General features: G+C 38.6%; 1 protein-coding gene across 14 annotated transcripts in view; it reads left to right on the forward strand.

The window, feature by feature from the left end:
* ZNF385B (zinc finger protein 385B) overlaps window positions 1-22,944 on the forward strand; it is a 155,968-nt gene that overhangs the window by 86,811 nt on the left and 46,213 nt on the right. For 11 of the 14 annotated variants that reach the window (XM_064434293.1, XM_064434290.1, XM_064434291.1 and 8 more), the window contains one exon: window positions 14,500-14,630. The exons of the other annotated variants lie outside the window; for them this stretch is intronic. In XM_064434293.1, the coding sequence (XP_064290363.1) occupies window positions 14,500-14,630 (131 nt within the window). The remainder of the gene's footprint in view (window positions 1-14,499; window positions 14,631-22,944) is intronic. 14 annotated transcript variants of the gene reach the window in all.

Consider the following 22,944-nt stretch of genomic DNA (forward strand, 5'->3'; position numbering starts at 1 on the left):
AAGAAAACAAAACTCCAAACCGCCAAAACTTGATAGATATTGCATCTTTGAGATTTAGAATAATTTACCTTTTTCTTATAAATCTAAGCATTTTCCTATTGGCAAATGGACTTACTCTTGTATTTCCTCCAATCTGACTATACTTTTCAAATGGCTAAGAATCTTTTCTTTGGAACCAGCTAAAGTCATCTTGCATCTTCCTGGTCAAAATGCATAAAAGCAAGTTAATCCTAAGTTCAGTTATCTGATCTTCCTTCTGCTGACAGACATACACTGTAGTTATGGAGAAGTTTCTCCTAGACTCAAAATGAATAGTTCCACAGAACTGTTTTGAAAATTCTGGAAAAAGGACACAGAAATTACAAGGGTGTAGGTGCCACCAGTGGAGGTGGAGGGAGATCACTTCTGCTTCTCCTGGAGGTGACTGTATAAAAAAAAGTGGGATCCTTCTTCAGGTGATTGAACTGCAGAATACGGGTTCAGAGCTGTCTACTTGATCACCTGCTTGGGGAACTCCAGCTCCTGAATTAGGGACTTGGGTTAGAATCCTTAGGTTATAGGGCACTGAGTGTATTCTGGGGTATGTTTTCACTCTGAAAGGCTGTACCTACTGCGGAGATTCGTGGCATATTTTAAACCCATTCTGGAATGCATGATGAACTGTGAAACTGTCTGGTGCATCCACAGAAACATACCAGCCTTGACATTAACTAAGGAGCCAGTGTTTGATCCTTCCCTTGCAGACTTAGCATGCTAGTGTAGCAGATATTTATGTAAGAAGTTATAATTCAGACATCTGCACAGAGATGGAGGGAGAGTCCACTAGAAGTGGTAATAGAGGACTGGGTGGGCTGTGATGCCCTCCCTGCACTCCACGTCACTCTGCACAGCTCCTTGCTGGGTTCCTCCTACAGGTTCTGCCCTGTGGAATGTCAGTTGTTCTTTCCAGTCAGTGCTGGCATGTGTCATGCCCTCAGTGGGTTCCTCTGTGCAGCACTTTGAGAACTATTAGTCAGCAAAGAGCGTGCAACACTTTCTGTGGATGTAGATCAAACTGACTACATGAAACCGGTAACAAATTCTTTGGTACCTTGTCTTGCTATTGCTTTGCACTGGGGAGATTCACTATGGTGTCTGACCTGGCAGCTGCTGCTTCTACACAGAGCTCCTCCAGCTGAAGTTATTCAGCCAAATTTCACACTTGTACTGCTGCTAATCCTGGTGATTCTCTGGACTTAAAAGGAATGATGACAGATTTGCACCAGTGTAATAGATCCATGTTTGAATTATTTGCCAGAGTTCTTTATATCACACATCATAGCCCCATATCTCATGTTTATACAAGCAAGCTTGCTTCTCTTGATTTTGTAAATATGGGCAATTAAAAGGGAAAAGCAAAGTTATAATACAAAGTATTTTAAAGATTTCTTTGTCTCTAAACATATACTCATCAAATGCCTTCAACTGTGACTTCAAAATCTTACATGAATAATTCTTTCTCCAAGACTCTGGGTAGCATTTCAGTGTTTTTACTTTCCCTTTTGCTGGGAGTGGTATTGTAGCTAATAGAAACATCACTGGGGTTGGAAGCCACACCTTGGCAATAGCAGTATTTTTCTTCCTTTGTGATTTTTGCCTTTTCTTTCCACTTCACAAAACCTAAACACCCTTTCTTTGAATGATATAGTTTCAACTCTCATTGTTAAGTTTGAAGATTTTAGAAATACAAAGTCATATTTCAAACCATATGCTTTCTGTTAAGTGTGCATTGCCTTTCAGTCAGAAAATCCTCTCTTCGGTCTTGCCAATCGCAAAGTATGAAGTGAGGTTAGAGATGTGTGGTACTCTTGAGAATTAATAAGAGTGTTTTGAATGTGAATTTGAAGCCCAGTGCTTGGGAATTTTAGCACATTCTTAAATCAGGCAGCAGAACAGGGAGGAAAAAAAAGTGAAGGGCTCCTTGCTTCTTTCTTACTACTCAGAATTACAGGCTCAATTATTTAGCACAGTATATAACTGGGGATTTAGAAGTGAGAAGGAAATACGCTACCTGTTCCAGGAGGCAAGCTGGAGTCCTTCTGATACTTAGATTCATCTTTAAAGTAGCATTTAGGATACTGAATATGAAGTACTGATTATTGCTTTTGAAATTAGAGTGAAATCTTATTTTTAAGATAGTGAAAACCATTATTTATTAGAACTGAGGGGCTGCTACTTTTTAGTTGAAGAAAAATGACAGAATAGCCATCTTGCCTGGTTTTTAATTATGCAGCAAAATGTTGCAACACGATAACACACCAAACAACCAGTAGAGAAAGCAGTTCTGAAAAGAGGATGGAGGGTTTTTTTCTGTAAGATATCCTTATCAGGATATTTCTTTTTTGTCAAGCATACTGTAAGGGTTTGAAAGTTCTTCTAAAGAAACCCTAATAAGAAGGCAGCTGCAAACTGTCTCATGGCAGAGGCAAGTCAGGAAATGTAGCAAGAATAATTTGGCTAAACTATAAAATTCTTACAGACTCAAGCACAAGAGCTGTATGTAGGGATAGGAAATGGAAATGGGTTTAAGTTGCTAAGAATGGTGAAGAAAGAGCAACATGAATGTGTAGGGGAAAAAATAGAAAATAAAATAACACTGAAAGCATCAAACATAAAGAAATCTTTTTCTAAGTGCACTTGCAATACTTACGGGATACCAAATTAAAATTTGGATTGTTTGGATTGTCAGATAAAACCAAAAGTTTGGGTTGCATGGAGCCAGTTTGTAATTACATTTTGTTGGAAATATCAGTTATGTTCATGTGACAGTTGCCAATATAAACAAAAAAAAGCCTGCAAGACCAGGTCAGAGTGTATCGGTGAACCAGAATCTTCAGCGCACTGGCTCTGACAGACACACGACAAGGATACTTGCAAGGATGAAAATGCAGATCTGTGGTACTTGTAAAAGAGGCTCTAGAGCAGTGAGAGAGCTGATGGGGTCACAGTAATTTTAAAAGAGAAGAAAAAACTAAGTTTAAGATCTAATAGGTTATGTTCCCTTTGAAGAAAAGGGAAAATGAATTATGCCAAAGTATATAAAGGAAATCAGGAGCTGAGTAATGACCAATGGAGCACATGAGCAGGAATCCCTATTCTGGGAATGCAGGACTGGTTTGCTGTGTTCATAAGGTGAACTTGAGTTAACACTGCCGTGTTGTCAGCTTAAACAGGTACCATCCTGAGAGAAATAACCAGAAACACAATGTGGCAGGCATGAAATTTGACTGTTACACTGCAGGCAAGATGAGGGCTAGTTCAGATGAGTCTGGATGACAATAAAATACATTGATGCTCATCAAAAGTTTTTCTTTTCTGCTGCCACCAACTTGGTACTCTCTGTTTCCCAACCATGACTTCAGCTCGACCAGCTCACTGGGCTGCTTGAAGGCAAGTTTCTCTTTTGTTGGTTTGTGTTTGTTTGCAACTGGTCTGAGTCCCTGCGCTGGCTCAAGGGGAGTGTGAGGAGAAGAGGAGCAGTGAGGCTGCCCAGCCTGCTCCTGGTGCCATCCTGGAAAGCAGATACAGGCTGCACAGTACATTTTCAGAAAATGCTTTCAGATTCTCTTTATTTGTCTTTATTTTCAGCATAGTGTTTGATTAATTACATTTAGTTTATTAAATAAATCCTGTTAAAGTGATATCAATTAGTCTCTGAGAAACTAGAAGAAAAAAGAAGCCTTTTTTTGAAAGGCTTATATCAGTTGAAGTACTGTTCAGTCAGTTCAAATGTTAGGATAAAAAAAATTCTTGGTTGGTTCAATCTCAATTTAATTTAACAGAAACATTCTCTTACCTGCTTCTCTTTTTCTGTTTTTTTTCTTCTCTCTTTCTGAAGGTAAGCTGAGGGTAGAATTGTCAAAGTTCATATCATGCATTCTTTCAAAACAAAACAGCCTTAAAAGTCTTTATGTCTCAGCCTTGGCAGGGCTGGAGCACTGCTGCACCACACAGCAAAATAAGGTTTGTAGTCAGATACTGGTGTCTAATTAATGTTCAATAACATCACAAATGTGGTGGTCTGGGCTAGAAGATCTGTTAATTTGAAATCTATTGTCTTCCTTCTCCCTTTATAAATAGAGGATAGATAGCATATATTTTAGTTTTATAAATTTTCAAGTTCTTACTCATCAGTGCTGACTTTGAGAATAAGTAAAGCAGTGCACCTTAACTCAAGAGAGACAGGATTTGTGGACTTTGATCTTCTGAATGCCATGACCCCATGCTGTCTGTAACCCTGTGCTCAGAGGTCCCCTTTTATGAACTCTTCAAAAAATTCAGACACCATTTCTTTTCATTTTTTTGTTTCTTTTTTCTCCCAGAAGTTATTTTAAATGCAGCTCTGTAGCAGACAGCTAGCTAGCAACCCTTTTAAGTTTAATTCTAAGAAGAATAGCAGGGAAAAAGCCAGTGAAATTTAGTTTATCAGTCTTTTAGGTTATATTTTCATGTCAAATAGCAGTCTGCCCTCCTTCCAGGGTCAAGTTGCAAAAAACTCACATAATCAGAGAGTATTCTGAGTAGGAAAGGACCCACAGGGATCATCAAAGTCCAGCTCCAGCTCCTGCACAGGACAGCCCCAAGAATCAGGGGGCACATTTCAGACACACAGTGTGCTCTTCTCACAGATCATCAAAGCTAAACACACAATTACAACAGCCCAGGTTTGTTCAGGCTTGATAGTTGCTCACTATTTCATAGCACCCGAAGTCACAAAAGAGCACCATGTTGAAATGAAATTATTATTTACCTGAGACTTAGCTGTTTGTTTATATGTGCATATGTATATATTGAAGTGCTGCAGAGGTGGTGGATTATACCCTTAGTGACTTAACTAAGTACCATGGCACTGATGAATACTGGGAAGCCTTTACAGGACTACATGGACTGTGTTTTATTTTACCTTCTGGCTTGCTAAAATCATTCATGATTGTGTGTCACAGCAAAAACATATGAAGCTTCTGAATATTGTAAGCACTGGTAAATTTTTAGTACTTGCCTTCCTTTGGTGAATGACCTACCTTTAGAAAGCTGGAAAAATAATGCAACTCTTGTGCTCTTTCCACAGGCAGGTTCAAGTACCTTTCTTTGTAGTGTTAGGTAAGAGAGGTGCTAAGCCTGGCTCGTACTTTCATGTGTGGAGTGAGGTCTCTGCACTATTTGTTTCCAGATATGGTGCTACAGGATGCACTGGTCACTTGACCTCGGACTTGTCCCTTGCTGAAGATATTCAAGAGTGTGGGCTCTGAAAAGAAGTAGATGTAGTATGTCACCTGATTAGGAGGAAGTTGAAATCTTCCAGGAAATCCTATGAAGATGTTCTTGTTGTTTTAGTTAGGGGCAGCAGCTAGAAAAAACCTGTACATTTTTGATCTCTTTTGGACAGGTGCTTGTGCTCTGCCTATGCTGTGGCAGAGCAATTAAATTCAGTGTGGAACGTGTGTAAACTACATGGACAATATCGTGAAGCTTTTTAAATCTGCCTTTCTTCCCTGTATCACTGTTTTTTATTTCTAAACAGAAAGATAGTGGTTCTTTTAAAAGCATGTGCCTAGCTGTGGAAGTGATGGCAAGTAAGGGGAAGATTGTGATTGGTGTTATGATGGTTTGGATAGAAAAGGGGTGGACTGAATGTACAAACTTCTTTTGAAATGTCTGAAAATCTGAAAATTATAATTGGAAGGAAAATAGATTTCATTTGGTGGAGACCTGGATTTCCATTGCCAGTATTTTCAAAAGATCTCTTTGAATAATGTAAATTAGTTCTTGCAGCAATCTTTTATCTGAAGGATATTTACAGGGCAATATCAGTAGAAAAACTTTAAAAAGAAAACAAGAAGCAACTTGGCTAACTATATTTTGTATAGGAGATTGTGTATTGTGCAGGAAAAGCAAATGAGGCATTAAATTCTCTGAGCTCTGATGATGTTCAAGAGCGTTGGAAATTGTCTAATGTGGTTAAGGGATTAGACACATCTGTGAGGATGTATGTGTCTAGACCTCTCTTACCTTTGTGCGCAGCACTACTGAGCTGGTGGGTTGGCCTATTGAAGGGGAATAAGGAGCAAGAGACCAGCTGCAAACATAAATCTGTTTGTCCAACAAACAACAAAGGATTCCCTCAGCAGCATTCTTGGTGACTTATTTGGGTTTTGTGGGTAACAGCTCAGTACCTCCTGAAAGAAAGCCTGTGCTGAGGCTCACTGAGGGTTAGATGGTGGCACCAGTGGTGCCAGAATCATGGGTAGCAGTTGGATTTTGAGAAAAATCAGCTTATATGAGAGCTGAAGGGATAACAGACTCAAAAAACTAACTACAATTAAGTGCTTTCCTCCAAATTATGACGCTTTCAAGATAATATATATTGGGCTATTTTGTTCTTGTTCTTTATGAGGGAAGCTGCAGTTTGTAAGAAAACTTGTGTTTCCTGAACCAGAAGGGAAGGGAGTGCAGTGCTTAATCCTGGGACAGTTACAGGCTTGGTGTCCAGCACCAAAGAAAAACAATGGAGATTGTTACAGAAGAGGCACCACTTTCTGGAAAAGAGAGTAGCTTCAGTAGGTGTTACCTGATGTGTTTTCAGTCAAGGGTGGCAGCAGCAAAGCAAACACCTTCTTTCACTGCATTTGTGTTGGGACAGTACAAAAGGCAAGGGATGGGGGCTGGTTTAAATAAATCATGTAAAAGGATCCTCAGGATTTCAGAAAGATCTCCATTAGTCCAGATGGCAGGAGAACAGAGGGCTGAAAAAGATGCAGCTGTTTTTTCTTTTATACTTGGAAAACTTCAAAGTGAAAGCAAGTCCAAAGCAATGTTTCCCAGAAGTAGATAAGAACAGAGGAGAGGGTAATGCTGCTCACTCAGTCTGTGGAGACTAGGGAGAGAAACTTGACCCAACCAGAGGATTCTGAGAAAAAGAAATAGTGATAGACTGCAAAACTTCAGCTGACCTTAATGTAGGCCAGAGCATTGCATTTATTAATAGTTGTTACTGGTTTATTAGAAAAAACCCAGCTTACTGAGTTTGATCATGTTAAGCCTTGACATGGCACTCTATTTTTCAGTCAAACAGTCTGGTTTGCTTTAGAAGTCTAGAGAATTATCTCTGTTAAGAAACTAATGACAAATATTTCCATAGTATCTACAGATAATAGCAAATTGCAATTGCACTCCAGCCAGCATGCCTCTTCTAAATATAGTAAAGGATGTTTTGTAATTTATTTAATTGCTCAGACTTGACAAGGAGCCAGTGCTAACAAACTTGCTTTGATAGCAGTGTAGTGCTTGTGGCGCTCACTTGGCTTGGGAATGTAAATACTGAGAAAAAATGTGTGAAATGAAGAGTGAAGCACAACTGCTGTACACTCTGCTGTTCACCATGCAGGTGTGCAGCCCTGAGCCACAGGAGCGACATGGAAGGGACAGCTGCATGAGGGAGGGGACAGGAGCGAGAGTCACCCATCCTGCAAGTACAGCAAGGACAGGGCTCTTCCTGGTGTTATGGTTGGGAATTGTAATGCAGTTATTTAGGGAAAATGCAAGATAATCTGTTCCACTTCTAATTATTTTACTTCCCTTCCTACTCCATCCGTTCTGGTATCTTCCATTAAAAACCTATGGGGATTACAGTTGTTATTGAAAGATATTAGACAGGCTGCAAGAAGAATAAGATGTTTCAACTTTCAGCTGCAAGTAGAATACCATTTTTTAAAAAATAATTTTCTAAATATTCATCTCTAAAATACTGAAATTCCTGTTTCATATTGTTTTGTCTCAATCTTCTCCCTCTGTAGCTCCCCTCTCCCCGGTAGACATCATTATTTGTCCATATATGTGATTTTGATATACTAAATGTAGAGATAAGGGCAATAAGTATCCACACAGTTTTTTTCAATACTCATACTATTATAAGAGAAATTTTCAATATCAATTTTTTCATTGTCTTCCCATAAAGTAGGTGCATAATATTTATGATCTCTGATCTTTTTTTTAATGGCCATGCTTCTATCATAAGGCTTTGGAAATGGAAAATAATTAGCTAGGCAAAGGAATATTAACAATTAATCAAAGTCAAAGTAATCCCAAATAACCAACTAGTATTTCAATGAGGAAGGATCTGATACAATGAAGATATGCTTACTTGTAAAGTATTTTTTGTATTTTTAGAATTCTTACATGAAATTATATGCAATATATAGCTATACAACTTTTCTAGATGAGTTATATGTAATTATAAGTATTAGGTAAGTGATGGTTGACTTTTTGGACTGACTAAAAGCCATTCATTTCAGCAGCACCGGATTTCAATTTATTTTTGGTGTTCGCCTAGTTGGTGGAAGCCTACGTGCATTACATGGAAATACCCCATTCCCAGGTATCCCATTTTATACAAAAGGAGAATATGGAATTCTGATAATTCTGTTTTTTAAATTCATCAGTAAGCCAAGAACTCTTCCATTGGTATCTGATTAACATTTAGGAGATGTGAATACAGTGCACTCTCCAGGTTTTAAAACATGTGTATCACTAGCTCTGATGCTAATCATGTCAATTCCCAAAAGAAGCTGCATCGTCATTCATGAGTGTTTTAGTTGGTGTGGTGCCCAGGGGGCAGAAAACTTGTTAGCATTTTTCCTCTTGTCAGCTAGGGGCTGTGCCATGTCACATAGATTCTGGGCTTCTGTTTCAAGTTACTTGTAAAAATAAGTTGTCAGAATAGGAAGTTATCTCTTAACATCACATTAGTTGGGGAGAACCTGTTGAAGTAATGGTCTTATCTCTCACGACTTCTTTTGACAGACTGGAATCCATATGGGTGTCATAGGTCTCATTTCTCATTAATACCATTATAAGGATGAAGTGTTTGGTTTGCTCAGTGAAATGTGGAAACAATTAATTAATTCTGTATTTACTAACTTTTTGTGTATAAGGGGAGTGCATGTGTTAGTATTCACCTTCAGGAGTATTATTAATGGGATACTTCTAGAATAGATTTTTCCTTAAGTGTTTTGATATCAACACCTGCTGTTCAGAAACTCAGAATTATTTTACTTGCACTTAACTTGTTTTTTATCTTGGGCATAAACAGAAACAGCTGACATCCTCTAATACCCTTGTATAGCTGTAAGTAAACAAACGAAATTCGCAAGTTTCTAAATCCTCTAAGCTGATCATACTGGAATGGAAAAATGACTAATATTAAGCATTGTGAAAAATCTCAAGGGCTAGTGTCTTATAAATGCCCAAACAACAAAATGTAGTGACTTGCAAGTGATTGATTTTTACCTGTCAGGTAGGGGGAAATAAATTGTGGGGGAAGCAGAACTGAGGCATGAAATTATGCAATAGGGGATCAGATAAAAGGGAAAAAAAACCTGAATCTTTCATCATTTAGTTAGGTAGAGGGATTGTTATAAACATAATTTTTTCTGCATATTGTTCCAAATGGTTGCATAATAAGCAAGTGTTGGAAAGTATGGTGTACTTTGGGCTAGTTGGGGGTTTTTGGGCTTTTGTTGTGAGTCATAGGCAGTAGAGCTGGAGAGATTTTTATTCAATATGAAAGCCCTAGGTACTACCTCTGCCTGTAACCTGTTTATAAAACTGGATTTCTTAGTCACGTGCAGAAGTAAATATTTCTGAAAATGTTGACAACTTCACTGACAAAACAATAAACTGTGCTGACACTGTAGGGTCCCAGAAAAAGCTCCTAGGTGAACTCATGCAGAATTGTCTCAGAATCCTTCCAGGGAGCTGCTTCCACCTTCTGGAGCTCAGAAGGAAAATGCTGTAACTGGAGATGACAGTGTGAGGTCTAGAGACAGGGTGGCTGTGCACACTCTGGCTGCAGTCCTTAACTAATTCAGGAGCAATTTTTCATCCACCCTCAGAGGGCTGCTGTTGGCTCTAGCAGTGTCTCAAAACCACAAAGGTAAGGGAGGAGAAAGCCCAGAACTGATCCATCATACCAGTTACATTGCTACTGTTCTGGGGCCAGATAAGACTACTCCACATTACTGCAGAAAGTAAAGGTGCCTCATAGCTCAAACTGGTCAGGGGTGAAAAAGGCAGCACAATGTGTCCATAATTGAAAACTGCCAGTGTCATGCACATAAGTAGTTGTGGGTGTGACTATCTCAATGTCCCTTTGGAATTTTCCCAAATACTGTTATTGGCATAAGTTAAAACAAAGGCAGCCTTGTGCAATGTGAGGTGGATGTAGATTGTCCAATGCACAGAAATTTGTCACTCAAATACTTTTATTCAGTCCCGAGCATGCTTACTCTTCCACTCACTTGCTCTGAGTGAGGATTGCTTCTTTTGATGGGAGGATTAAAATACTGTAATAACATCTTAGGTAACAGGAAAACAGGAGAGATTTGAGTATGGCTTCAGATTTCTCTATAGTTGCCTTTAATGAAGACATTGGAGCAGAATGCTTTCAAGTCTGAAACATGATTCATTTCTTTAAGTAAGCTGAAATAATTCACAAATGTGTTTTATGTGAGTATGTTTTGTGATGGAATTGGAGGTTTTTTTGTATAATGGTCTAAGAATGACCAGATCTGAGGAATTAATGAGTAGGCATTACACTTTCTTGGTGTTTTTCAGTGACAAAGAAATGGTGAGAAAATCACAGAAGTAATAGCGTCACAAATAGTTTTCAAAAGGTACAGAGAGCAAAGCTGTGAGCTCAGATATGACTGATCTTGGCACCACTTCTACTTGAAGAAGAGGATGAGTGAGTTTTTACCATGGCCAAAGTTAACTGTGATTCCCTCTGCCAAAGCTGCAGTCTTGCTAGCCTGGAATTCTGTTTTTATTCTTTGAAGCTGGAAAACTGGGCGTGTTGGTAGAGATTCTTCAAGCCCCTGTGTCACCTGTCCCCTTGCTAGCAACAGGCTAAGGCTTGCTTAATTGGCCCTGAGGACATGTCTTGCCACAGGAGTGACAGATACAAGACCTTCTTATTGCTCCCCAGAAATATCACTTGCACTGCTTAATCCATTACACTTTATTTGTTAAGGCAGATTAAATTTGGATAAAGATTACAACCTTCCTAACTTCTGTAGAAACATCAGTGTCCCAGTGCATTGCAGTGTATGCAAAGCCATGTCTACATGGCTAAAGAGGAGCAGCACCTGTTACACAAGGATTGTTTGTTCAGATAAATATGTGTAGAAAGAAAAAAAAAACTTTTAATAAAATGCGATCTATTGGGTCATCTGAAAACCTCTTTTCCTCCTCTTTGACAAGTGTAAAAGGGACCAGTGAGGATCAGTGCCTTTTGCAAAGTCTGTCCAGAGCTTGCATTCCCAGTACTTAGATAATTCCTGCTGTGGGAGTCAAAATTGAAGTTATAAAATACTGTGTAACAAGTATGAAGCTGAAGTAAGCAAATGCCTGTGGAATAAATATAACTGCTCTTTCTTGTAAAGACTTACAGGTAGTTTAAAACAATCTGTGCTTGACATGGTAAGTTGTCTTTATCATTAAAATGCTAATGAAATTATAAACATCTGTTAAATTCATTAAGATAATGAAGCTTGTCAGCGACAACTTTTCTGTGCCAATATTCCGGCTTAGTTCAGGTCTGGATAAAGATTTGGTGGAGTAGTGGTGAGAATCTATTTGACAGTTGGGAGCATTGCCAGGGTAAAACTGCCCTATTGCATTTGATTTGATGATTTTTTCATGAAGTGCTTCTACTTGTAATTTAGGGCACCTTGACCTGATAATTCCATCAGAGGCTTTCAGAGGTGAGTCTGAAAGCTAAACTTCAGTCCAGCAGGGTTATCGATATTTGACTGGCAATTGTTGAAGTAGTAAATTGGCAAACAAAACAAACACATATTTTGTGATTAATGCCTTTACTAATGAGTCCGGTAGGTGTATATATTTTCTTTTCTGTGTGGGCTGCAAATGCATTCTAGTCTCCTGGTTATAAATTACTCTGGCAGCAGAAAGAACATGGACTGCAAAACTAGAGAGAGATTTCAAATGTCTTTTTCACATGAAAGATTCTGTGCTCAACCAAGGAGTACAAAGAAGGTTGCATTTTTTTCAGTAGGATGCCTTAAAGATTTTATGCCACATGCTTTCTATACGTTGAATAAGGACAGCATCAGGAAAGGAACTTTGATTTCAAATGTCAGTCACAATCAGAGTCTATTCTGGGGCTTTTTTTTCTGTAAAATTGAGGCAGAATATGTAACCATAGCTTCATTGAAGTACATTTATGTAAAGAGAGGATAGGTTTTCTTTAACTTCACAGATCTTTAATTGCTTATGAACTTCAAAGAGAAACTTGCAGAAGTTAGATTGATGATGGCCCTTTAGGTAATTGAATACAACGTAGTTCCTGTTTGAATGCAACTCTGAAATCCAAATTATGTAAATCTACAGTTTCAGAACCAGCTAGTGGAAATAATCATCATTTTTGCATTTGAAGATACTTTTTTTGGATAAATTCTCTGACACACTCCTTTCTTATTGATTCATCTTTTCCATTATGGATAGGAATAAGAAACTATAGGCATGTTAGCCTTTAGCTTTTTGACGTTTGTAACTCCACTTGAATAAGCTTTGACGTACAGTTAATTAGGCACTACTGTCAATTAATCTCATGGGCTTGTGCAGGAGCAAACTTGACATTTATGAAAGTATTGGGATAGAAGAAGGGAGAGAATATTCTGGGAAAGTTTCTCAAGCATATTTTTCCTTTCAAGTTGTGCAGCTCTGTTGGAATGGTATGAAACATTCTCTTTGCATGGCTGTCATTGACCCATCTTTGTGAAATCATGATGCTTTTCCTATGGAAGAAACAGAGAATAGACTACAGCCTGCTATTCATGTGCTAGACCATAATATAATGTTTACTATGCTGCAGCTGAGATAAAATGACTGTCTCTCCAGCATCAACAAAATTGGAGCTCAGGGCTAGTTATAAGTGTTTGTTCATCCAAAAAATCCATGCAGCCCCATCTGGCTTCTGAACTTAGCTTTCCTCTTGGATACCATAAGATGGGCTTGAAATTGTGACTGTGGAGACAGGACAGTGAAAAGGAGGAAAATCTCTCCTTTGCCTTCAGTTTTGTGTGTCCTTAACAGGCAGAAAGGGAGATCCCTTAACAGAAGACTGGTGCTCACACAGCCCATACAGATTGCCTGGCATTTTGGCAAGTGGATACAAACGATTTTATGGGAGAAGAGAAGGAAGTTTGCTTGTTTCCTTTTCTAACCCCTTCTTCTAGATCCCTCTCAGTCCCCCTCCCCTTCCCTGCTGCCCATCCCCTTCCTGGCTGGGTTAGAAAAGCTCAGATGTCTTCTATGAGGAAAAGCTCAGGCATTGTGTAAGCTGTGCTTGAGACAAGGGAAGCTCCTAAGAGGCCTGTTATGCTCCCAGCTGCTGGCCACTGATGAGTGGGAGGAGGAGGTAATTATGGAGAAATTGTGACAGAGGTAGGAGAGACAGAGTGACTCACCCTCCTTTAGAGGTGTGGGACACTTACGTTCCACTGCCTGCTCCTGTTGGTGTTGAATTATTTATTCAATCCAGGAAGGAGACACTGAGGGTTTTTGGTTTGTGGTTTTGGTTGTTTGGGTTTTTTTTCACTTTGTATTTCAATGAGGGAAATTTTATTTGAAATCTATTTTGTATGGTTTCAGGGGAAAAAGAATACTCCCACAGGCATAGCTGGGAGCTGTGTGCTAGGCACACTTCTTGTGTGAATAGGGGAGATAGCTAGTTAAAAATGAATATTTAGATGTCTGTGCCTGCCCATTGTTTTGGGATCTTGCTGGGCAATGATTCTTAAGTGTATACAGAAAAAAATTCAGCATATAGACTTCTATAAAACTTTTGTTTGGAGAGCTCCAATTTATAAAATAGTAAAGAATTGTGTTCATCTGTATGCTAGCTGATTATTTAATAGTTGGCTGTTTTCTAATATTTACCTTGCACTGTAAAAGAGACAAATTTTTACATGTTCAATGAAATGTTTGTGTAGCACCTGATAGTTAGTCAGAAGTGGGGAAAAAATAACATGCAGATCACTATTTGGAAACAAACCTCTGGATTTCAGCATTCATGTATTGTCTGTGCTGGCTGATCTAGTAGGCAACCATGAATTGCAAAAGCATCTGACTTTCATGGGCATCCATCCTGGTGTTTTTTGGCACAAGAAGAATTTTGCAGCTGTAGAAAGGATTTATTCTACCTGCCAGTGTGATTTATATACCATATGTCTTCTCTTCAGCTTCTGAGTATCCATGGCCATAGGGAAGTGCTCTGCCTCGTCTGTACTGTGTGTAAATAGGTTCCTTTTAATGATATTAACTCCTACAGAGCCTTTTCATCATCCCCTGTATAATTTTTTTCTTGGCAGTTGTGTCAGCTATACTGTGTGTGTTGCAGAAAGGAGAACACCATGAATTCCTGGTTTTGTTTGCTCTTGGCAGGCACTACTACACTTCCCACCCTTGTGCGCACACCTACCTTGATGATGCAGCCTTCCCTGGATATCAAACCCTTTATGTCCTTCCCTGTGGACAGCAGCTCTGCTGTTGGATTCTTCCCAAATTTTAACACAGTAAGTAAAGGTGTTTCCACATTTAGTTTCAGTATATGCCTTCCAATCTGGTTCTAATATCCAGTACTGAAGCTGCCTTAAAACAGTGCATTGCTTACGCAGTTCTAGGGAGCCCTTTTATTCTGTGCCATGGTGGTTGCTTTTCCCATATATGCAAGGCTTGGAGGGGTGTCCAGCCTTCTCACTGTGAATGGGGCTGATTGATTTTAACTTGGTCTCTTGAGGAGGTGTTTGCACGTTGACAAAAACAACCCTGTGCTATGCTAAACATTTGAGAAATGATAGAATTCTTTGGAGCATTTCTTTGGACATGTGTATTTTTATATGCTGTAAAAAAGGGAAAAATAAAAGCTAATGGACAGACAGGTGTGACAGGTATGACCTAAATCCTACACTGCTGTGAATCAAGCTAAGTCTAATAAAACCAGGAAAGCAACTGGAGGATATTGTTAATTTTGTATAATTTCTACATTCAAGTGTAAAACTGCACAGCCAGCCAATGTGAAAAATTTGAACCTGTTATTTTAACTTTATGGTAAAGCATCTTGGGGATTTTTTTTAACAAAAAAAAAAAATTGCCAAAACAATACTTCTGTGGTTCTTCAAGTTCATCAGAGCAGCAATTAAAAAATACTCTCTTCTTTACTTCTCCCTATCAGCTCATAAAAAGGCAATGAGTGTTATCAAATGCTTGTTTGCCATCATATTTTAGCTTAAATGTTGAAGCTAATGGCAAGAGGAAGGAAACTGTTGTAATTTCTGCCCACTCAGCAGGTACAGTGTGTTTGTAGGTGACCGTCACCTGAACTGCTGCACGCTGCGCTTGTCACTGTGGCTGCGGGGGGGGGCTGAAAGGGGAGCAGTGCCACCACCACCACACAGTCACCTGCTGAACCCCTGCCAAGTGTTTCCTTTCACAAACTAACAGTCTGTCTGAAATTAGAACAGCAACAGCATTATTTCTCCTCCTTGCTGACAGGCCTGGTGCTACAGCATCCGGGGATGTGGGGCGGTTCTGGGGTGACATGTGAACCAGCATCTCTCATGTGACAGCAGCAAATAGTACTAATTCAGAATGCAGAACATGTATGTGAAAAATGTGCCTTTATCAGGGTCGTGTAGGGATGTGGATTTGTACAAAGACATGAAAGATTAGGAAAAAAACAGGTACGTTAAAAGAGCAGACTCAAAACTCAATACCATATTAAGGAAGCGGTGTGTCATTACCATATCTAGACATGATGCAATTCATATTAATTTTCCAGCCTCTTCCTAATATTCTCAGGAATTTTGTTTGTTGCTGATTTGTTTGCTTTCCAGTTGCACAGGTTTTTTAGGTGAGCTTTTTCACAACAGAACTGAACTGTTTTTCAGAACAGTTCATTATGACTCAGGGAAACTTTTCTTCAGAGATGTAGTTTTAGAGTCAACTAACCATTATTTCATTTCTGGTGGTATTACTGAATATCAGAGTTGAAGTAGCCTCTAGAAACAGATTAATTTATATATCTACACTGGTTTTTCCTAGTTTATATTTATCTGGGTTACCTTTCATTTGCCTAATTCGGGACATGTTTATCATTCACAACTGTCATTCCTTCCCAAACTTTTGTAGGTTTGATTAGAAATTAGACTTGGGGTAATAGGCAGACATTACCAAGTTGGTGTCTACTTCCTCCTGTGGAATTCTTGATAATTATGTAAAATTATGCTGCTATACACCACAGACATTGCATATTTAAACTTTTTATTTTAAGAAACAGTGGTTCAGTACTTCTCTATTTCTAATTTGCAGACCTTGCCATTTATCTTGCAAGTATTGATTTTCCTTAAGAGTCTTTCACAATGCCCTTCAAAGCTCATTGGAGAACTAAATCATTCATGATTATCTACTGACAGGCACATTGAATGCTAGCTGTCATGCACTTCCTTTATTTCTAACTTAGCACAACCTTTGCAAATGGAGATTTCTAGGTTTTGTATATGTAGTCTTTTGTTCTTCCCTTTTTCATTCCAAAGTGGTGGCAATAGTATGTGAAAGTGTTTAAAACAATTTTTCCAGAAGATGACTTTGAATTATACAAGTGAAATCCAGTTGATCCATAACATATACATCATCCAAAGAGCCATGATCTTTTATCTTATGCAGGAAGTGAATATTAGAAGAGCCAAAAAAGCCATCATTTGCTTTATGGATCAATCAGGAAATCCATACACTTCATTCACAGGAGGACTTGTCAAGGACTGCAGGCAGGGAAACCTCCAGTGTGCTTCCCTTCATCTCTTTGCCTTCCAAGGGACTGAGGGGACCCTTCTGGGTGCTGGTTGTACTTGTATGTGTTCACTGAAGGTGGCAGAAAGAAATAGTCTGAGACAAAACTTCTTTGGATCCACCTGCATTCTCAACGGCTGTCAGAGACAGAAACATTTTTCTAAACCTTGCCAGGAGGTGGTTTCTAAATTAACATCAGTAGCCTTAAAACAGGAAAGTTTTTACATGGGAGCAGTACATAAATAACTACCAAGGCAGAAGAACAAGGTAAAATGTATTAACTATAAACATCTTCAAAGGAACACTCCCTACAGTTTTTTTTCCCAAAAGAACTTCTCTTATTTATGGAAACATATTTAAAATCTGGAATAAACCCTTTCTTATTTAGTTAACTTTGACAGTTTTTAGTTCTGAAAACATCTGTGATTCTCCAGATAAAACCTTAGTGTTCCCATTTTGTTTGTGGAAGTGTTTTGATCCCTACCTTCTCTCCACAAGGGGTACTTTCTGCTGAAGTAGTGAGCAGACCCTGATTTTGTAAAAGAAATTACTACCCCAGTCCTATCTTATTTTCTTTTTGGAATTGTATGATTTAGTTTAAGCCATTTCCCCTTTTCTTCTATTTAAATTATCAATAGTTCTAAATATGCTGTGGATGTATGTATAGTAATTGCCAATTCATGCCCCAATTAATTTTGTCTTTGTTCATTAGGACTTATTATGTAGGAAAAATTATTTGGAGAATGATTGTACTCACTGGATATGTATCTTTATTCCTCAGTAAGGGGAATAAAACTTTTCTGTTTCAACAGATCAGTCAGAAGGGGATCTTGTAAGGGCAGGATGAAGGATTCCAAGCGAAGTGGTATTGCAGAATAGGTGCTGTCTTCCCTGGTCTTTTCATCTCAGCAGCAAGTAGTTTTGTCAGAGCAGCAGAGGCATGATCAGGCTGTCAGTGTCTGAGCCTCAGTTGCTGCCTGGAAGGACAAACCTCTCTGTCAGAAATGCTGCAGCATCTCGTTTGTCCTGGCATCAGGTTCCAAATGGTCTTGCTCAATACCCCTGTCTGAAATGCAGAGCTTGAATCAAATTATCAGCTACTATTACTTAAAGTGTTCTTGTTTATAAAAGATTAGGAATCATCATGATAGAAACTTCCCAAATTGGTACTTCTAGTTTGAGATGGATGTGGTCCAGAAGGTATTAAAGCAGAGTTCTTTTTCAGCACACTAAAATGACTCTAAAGATGCCTTAACAGGTTAACAACTTGCATATTGATTACATTCAAAAATATGTAAATCAAGTATATAGTGGAAATCAAAGCTAAGTTTACTGTGATCCCTGTTGTGTGTTTATTATAACATAATCTTGAATTTTACACTTGCTGGCTTCTACCACACAGCTTTACCTTCTGTACCGTTCTCTCTCTAAACCTCCCTGATTCTTCATCTCCTGTCATCCATCTTGTGTGCTGAATGATGAAAGGATACTTTGTGATCACATCATGGTACACATGCTAAAGTGGCTGAAAGCCAGGATTTATCTTGCAATGTCAAGATCCCCGATCACTTCATGATCACTGTCTCCATCTCCTCATATAAAGTTTGTGTACTCCCCAAAAAAAGAAATCTCAAAACTTCAGCACATGCTGCCTTGTCCTGAAATGAGAGCAGTGCTACATGACTCACATTAAGTAGTACAGCCAGGGACCTGTCAATCTGCACAAAAACATTATCAGCAGCTTCTCAGATTCTATCATCATAGAAAATAATCAGCAATTCATATGCTTCTTTCTGAGTTTGTTATGGCCTCAGGGGTAATCAAAGATTAGAGCATCTCTTGTAGCTTTCACATTAGTGAAACATTTTGCATCTAACTAGCCCATGATTGGTTTCTAAATGCTAGTTCATACCCTTCAAGTTTTAGAGGACACATGGGTTAATGTGGCCTCTTTATTCCTTCAGTGTCTTATTTCTCTGCAAGCAGCTTTATGCTGATTCTTTATATTAGAGTTCTCTCAGTCCCCTTGCAAAGTGGACCAGAGATATTTTACATCTGCCAGTGAAGGTGAGCCAGCTGGAATGTGCTACAGGAAGGGAAGAGGAGCTGACTAGTAACTCGGTCAGAAATTTCTGACTCTTCTCCAACATTAGCCCTGCCTGGACTAAGTATCCCTGGACTACCCCCAAGACAACTACAGGGAGGAACTAATTTTCTCCTTCCTCTTCTGCATTTTCAATTATTACTCACATTTTCATTTGCTGCCTATCTCTTTCTCATTTGAAGGGCGCAGTAATCACCAAGGCAGAAGCTGAGTTCAGCAGATAAGAGCACAGGGCACCCGTATCACCAGCTTCACTCGCCCCTCTGTGCCAAGTGCCTCTTCTGCCTTTTTGGCAGGACACTGTGGCTTGGGAGCTTTCTCTTTCCTTAGCAGGGTCTGAATTCAGCCACTTAACACTCTGCTGCAGTGCCAAAGTACGCTTTGCAGCACAGGATTGTGTATGGCAGGAACTGATTACAAATGCAGCCAACTGGATGTTGCCAACCCGTTATCTACCATCCTTTTTGTCCAAGTACCCTGTCCCTGTGCTATGAATTCCCCTTTTCCCTTTTCTGGAGTGGTGGAGGGAAGTGACCTTTTTTGGTCCTCTCCATCTGACTCCATAGAGGAGGTAAAATTTTTTAAGAGCCATACTTTACATTCATTAACTGCACAGAAAGGAAATTTAAGCAATTGACTTAGGAGTGGCGTTTTGCAGGGTAGCTGGATATTTTTCTTGAGGATTTTTGTTGGTTAGGGTTTCTTTAATTAAGAAACGGTAATGTTTTTCTTACAAACCTCTTATATATTTTATAATAATGCAGGCACACAAGGACTTCGGGTTTTCCTTCTGTTCCTCTTTTGAAAATTTAAAAATGTTCCTATTTCACTTTTAGCTGTTACAGATATAAAAGTCATAGCCAGAATCATCCTATTCACAACATGAGGAGTCATCCTATTGTCATTTATTAAGGGAAAACAAAAAGTAATAGGCATTTTCTGAGATACAGGTGAGGAAAGCTGAAATTCAGGGACCACATAAGCCCAGATTCTGTGAGCACAGACCTCTGTTCTGTGGCTAGTCTTTGCTGTCTCTTGTCCAAGTACCTGGCTACAGAAGCCCTTTACTCTCCACGTGATCATTTTGTCAATTTTTTGTAGTCCCTCTTCTTTGTACCCTTAGGCATTTTTTACCAAACCAGGAATCCCTCTTTGTCTTTCTACTCGTTTGAGGCAAAGCAGCAGAGAGCTCTTTCAGCTGTGGTAGTTTTTGGAAAAATTCTTCTCAGCCTGTGGAAGCCCTGAAAAAATGTTTATTGGAGGTGGTATATTTTTCCCGCAAAATACCTGAATCTTTTCCTGAAACTTTCAAAAACCTCTGAACTTGAAGAAAACACCTGATAAGATACACTGAGTTAGATATGGGGGAAAAGCTGTCAAAACCAGGGGGTTGTCAGTTGAATTTGACAGATTTTTCAGTTTCTGGTATTTTAACAGAACGGTGCAGGTTCCCTAGTTCCTGTCAGGAATCTCTCCAAAAGCAGCTCTGTGAAATTGGTGAGCCTAAATGAGCACTTTTCTGTCTATTCTTCTAAAATATCATACATATAATAACAAGGGGGAAAAAGTGTTTATTAAAGGAATACAGTCAGGCTTTAAGGGAGAATCTCTTCAAACATTAATTATTTTACAAATTTTCCTATTGCTTTTGTATTTTTTTTGAAGAGTAGTTGGGTGGATGAGCTTCCTTCTCTGTTGCCAGATAGGGAAACCTGTCTCCAAGGAGAAAGTGCACTGACACGCACTGGTGAAGAACAGAAGTCACCAGGTGCAGCCTTTCCCTACTCCTTTGCAGGCGTCTGGCATCCACCAGGTGGATTTTGAAAAATGGTTTCTGAATTGCTGCATTGCATCCATTATTGCATGTAAAACTAAGTAGGTCATCCTAATTCTTTAAAGTACAGTTTCTGTGTACAAATCCTACAATTTGCTGAGTCCTTCATAAAATCTGGTCCTTGGCTATGTGTTTTATGTCGTTCTTAACAGAAAGCTTGGAGTTACTCTTTGTTACGTTTCAGCAATATTTATTTCATTTATTAGTCAACACAGGAAAGTTCAGAAGCATTTATCTGCATTGAATTGCTTTCTTTTCAAGTTAATAGTATGTTCCTCATACAAGAAAGCTTTTTAAAGAGAGAGGGTTGTTAATCATAAATATTTTAGGCATTAGGTAACTGAAGGATGTTTTGTAAATAGAGAGTGATTAAAACATCTCCCTTCCAAGCAAGCAGTCACAGAATGGTAGGTTAGGAAAAGTAGCATGTGTTTTACCACTCTGCTTATGAAGGTTTTGCTAGTTCCTAATTACAAACCTAAGTTCTACAAGTTCTAAGCAAAATTCTAGAGCAGCTTTAGAGAAAAGTAATTCTCCATTTTTCTGATGAAGTGGCTGCTTTTGCAGCATCCTGGCTTTATATGGGGAGCTTCCCTGCTGTGCCTTAGACCTTTGTCATATTCTTCGGTGTAAAATTGAATTGTTGTAATAATTATTAGTTTTAATATATTATAAAAATATAGCTGAACTGTGACTTTTGTCATAGTCATTCCTTCAGAATGTGGGTGTACTTGTAGTCTTTTACTCTAAATGCAGTCAATTTCATGGCAATCTGAAGGTAATGGCAGTTTTAAGCTGCCCTGTGAACCTTTGATTTCCTTTGCATGCCTGGAGACCAGCAACACATAGATTTGGAGCACTGGCCAGCTCATTTCAAGTGACAGAGCAGGGCTGATTTGAGTAGCTGTGCCTTTCTGACTGGTCTTCTCTATATTCAGTCTTTCCATTTTCACCATGAACTTCAGCTGCTTCCCCAGGTTGCCACTTGGGAAAGAGGATCTCATTTCTTGCTTGTGTATTTGTTAGGCAAGACAGGTTTCTGCCTGCTCTGTTTTTCATTTACTTAAATCTAAAGAAAAAAAATCCTCACCAAACGTAATTAAAAAACCCAAACCAACAGACTTTGATACTATATTGAATTTCGGAGTGGGCTTAATTAGAGGATTCCTTTAAAGATTCATATCTAAATACAGTGCTTTTTTAATCAAAAGCATTTTGAAGTTTGTTTATGTTGTGTATGTTGATAAAAAAAAACCAAAACAAAACCAAGAAAAACAAACCCAAATCAGAAATTTCATTATTAATTTTTAAGTGAAAAAGGCCTCATTTCTTATATATGGTGAAAAGCAGAAGACAGCTGTGAAAATAGTTAGGCAATTCTTGGTTCTGATTTGCTTCTCACTTATATTTAGCCATTTTATACATTCATATTGAAGTCTCCATATACACATAAATTCTATCCTATTAGGTTTTTTTTTCAGTATGTGAAAAGTAATGATATTAATTCATTTCAGAAGACTAGATTTCTTGTGTCTTTATTCTCTCCTGTTCACAGAATTAATCAAAAGCTTTGAGTTTGTCCTTAACCTCTCAGCATAGTTCAGAACTGTCGTGGAAATTCAAGTGTACCTAATGCAATATCATTAATCTTTGTGTTTTGGTGTTCTGGAGCAGCCTGGGAGCAGGAAAACTCATCAAAACTTAGAGCAGACTTTTAAGTAGAAAAGGGTCACAGCTAAGGACTATCTCAGAGATGAAAAGGAAAATCAGGAATCTTGTTTGCCCTATGTGCTGTCTAAGCTCCTTTTCTGAGTACAAGCTCTTAGGCTTGAATCTCTTGGCAGGATTTTGCTGGAAGGTACTTTTTTGTGTTATTTTACCTATTTATATTATTTTACTGCCAGTTGGTAATAGGTATTGTAACAAGAATAGTTTTACTCTCAGAGTATGTTATTGGTTTGCTTTTCAGCAAGTCTCAAACTACAGTATGTTTGGTTTGTTTTTTTTTTCTGGATCTGAAGGCAAAGCAGTAATTTTTTTTGTTTACCTGAACACAGCTGAGTGCTCTGAAAAACAGCAGCTTTAATAATAAATAGCAGTTATA

Source organism: Passer domesticus, chromosome 10, assembly GCF_036417665.1.
Source record: "Passer domesticus isolate bPasDom1 chromosome 10, bPasDom1.hap1, whole genome shotgun sequence".
Classification (NCBI taxonomy): Eukaryota; Metazoa; Chordata; class Aves; order Passeriformes; family Passeridae; genus Passer; species Passer domesticus.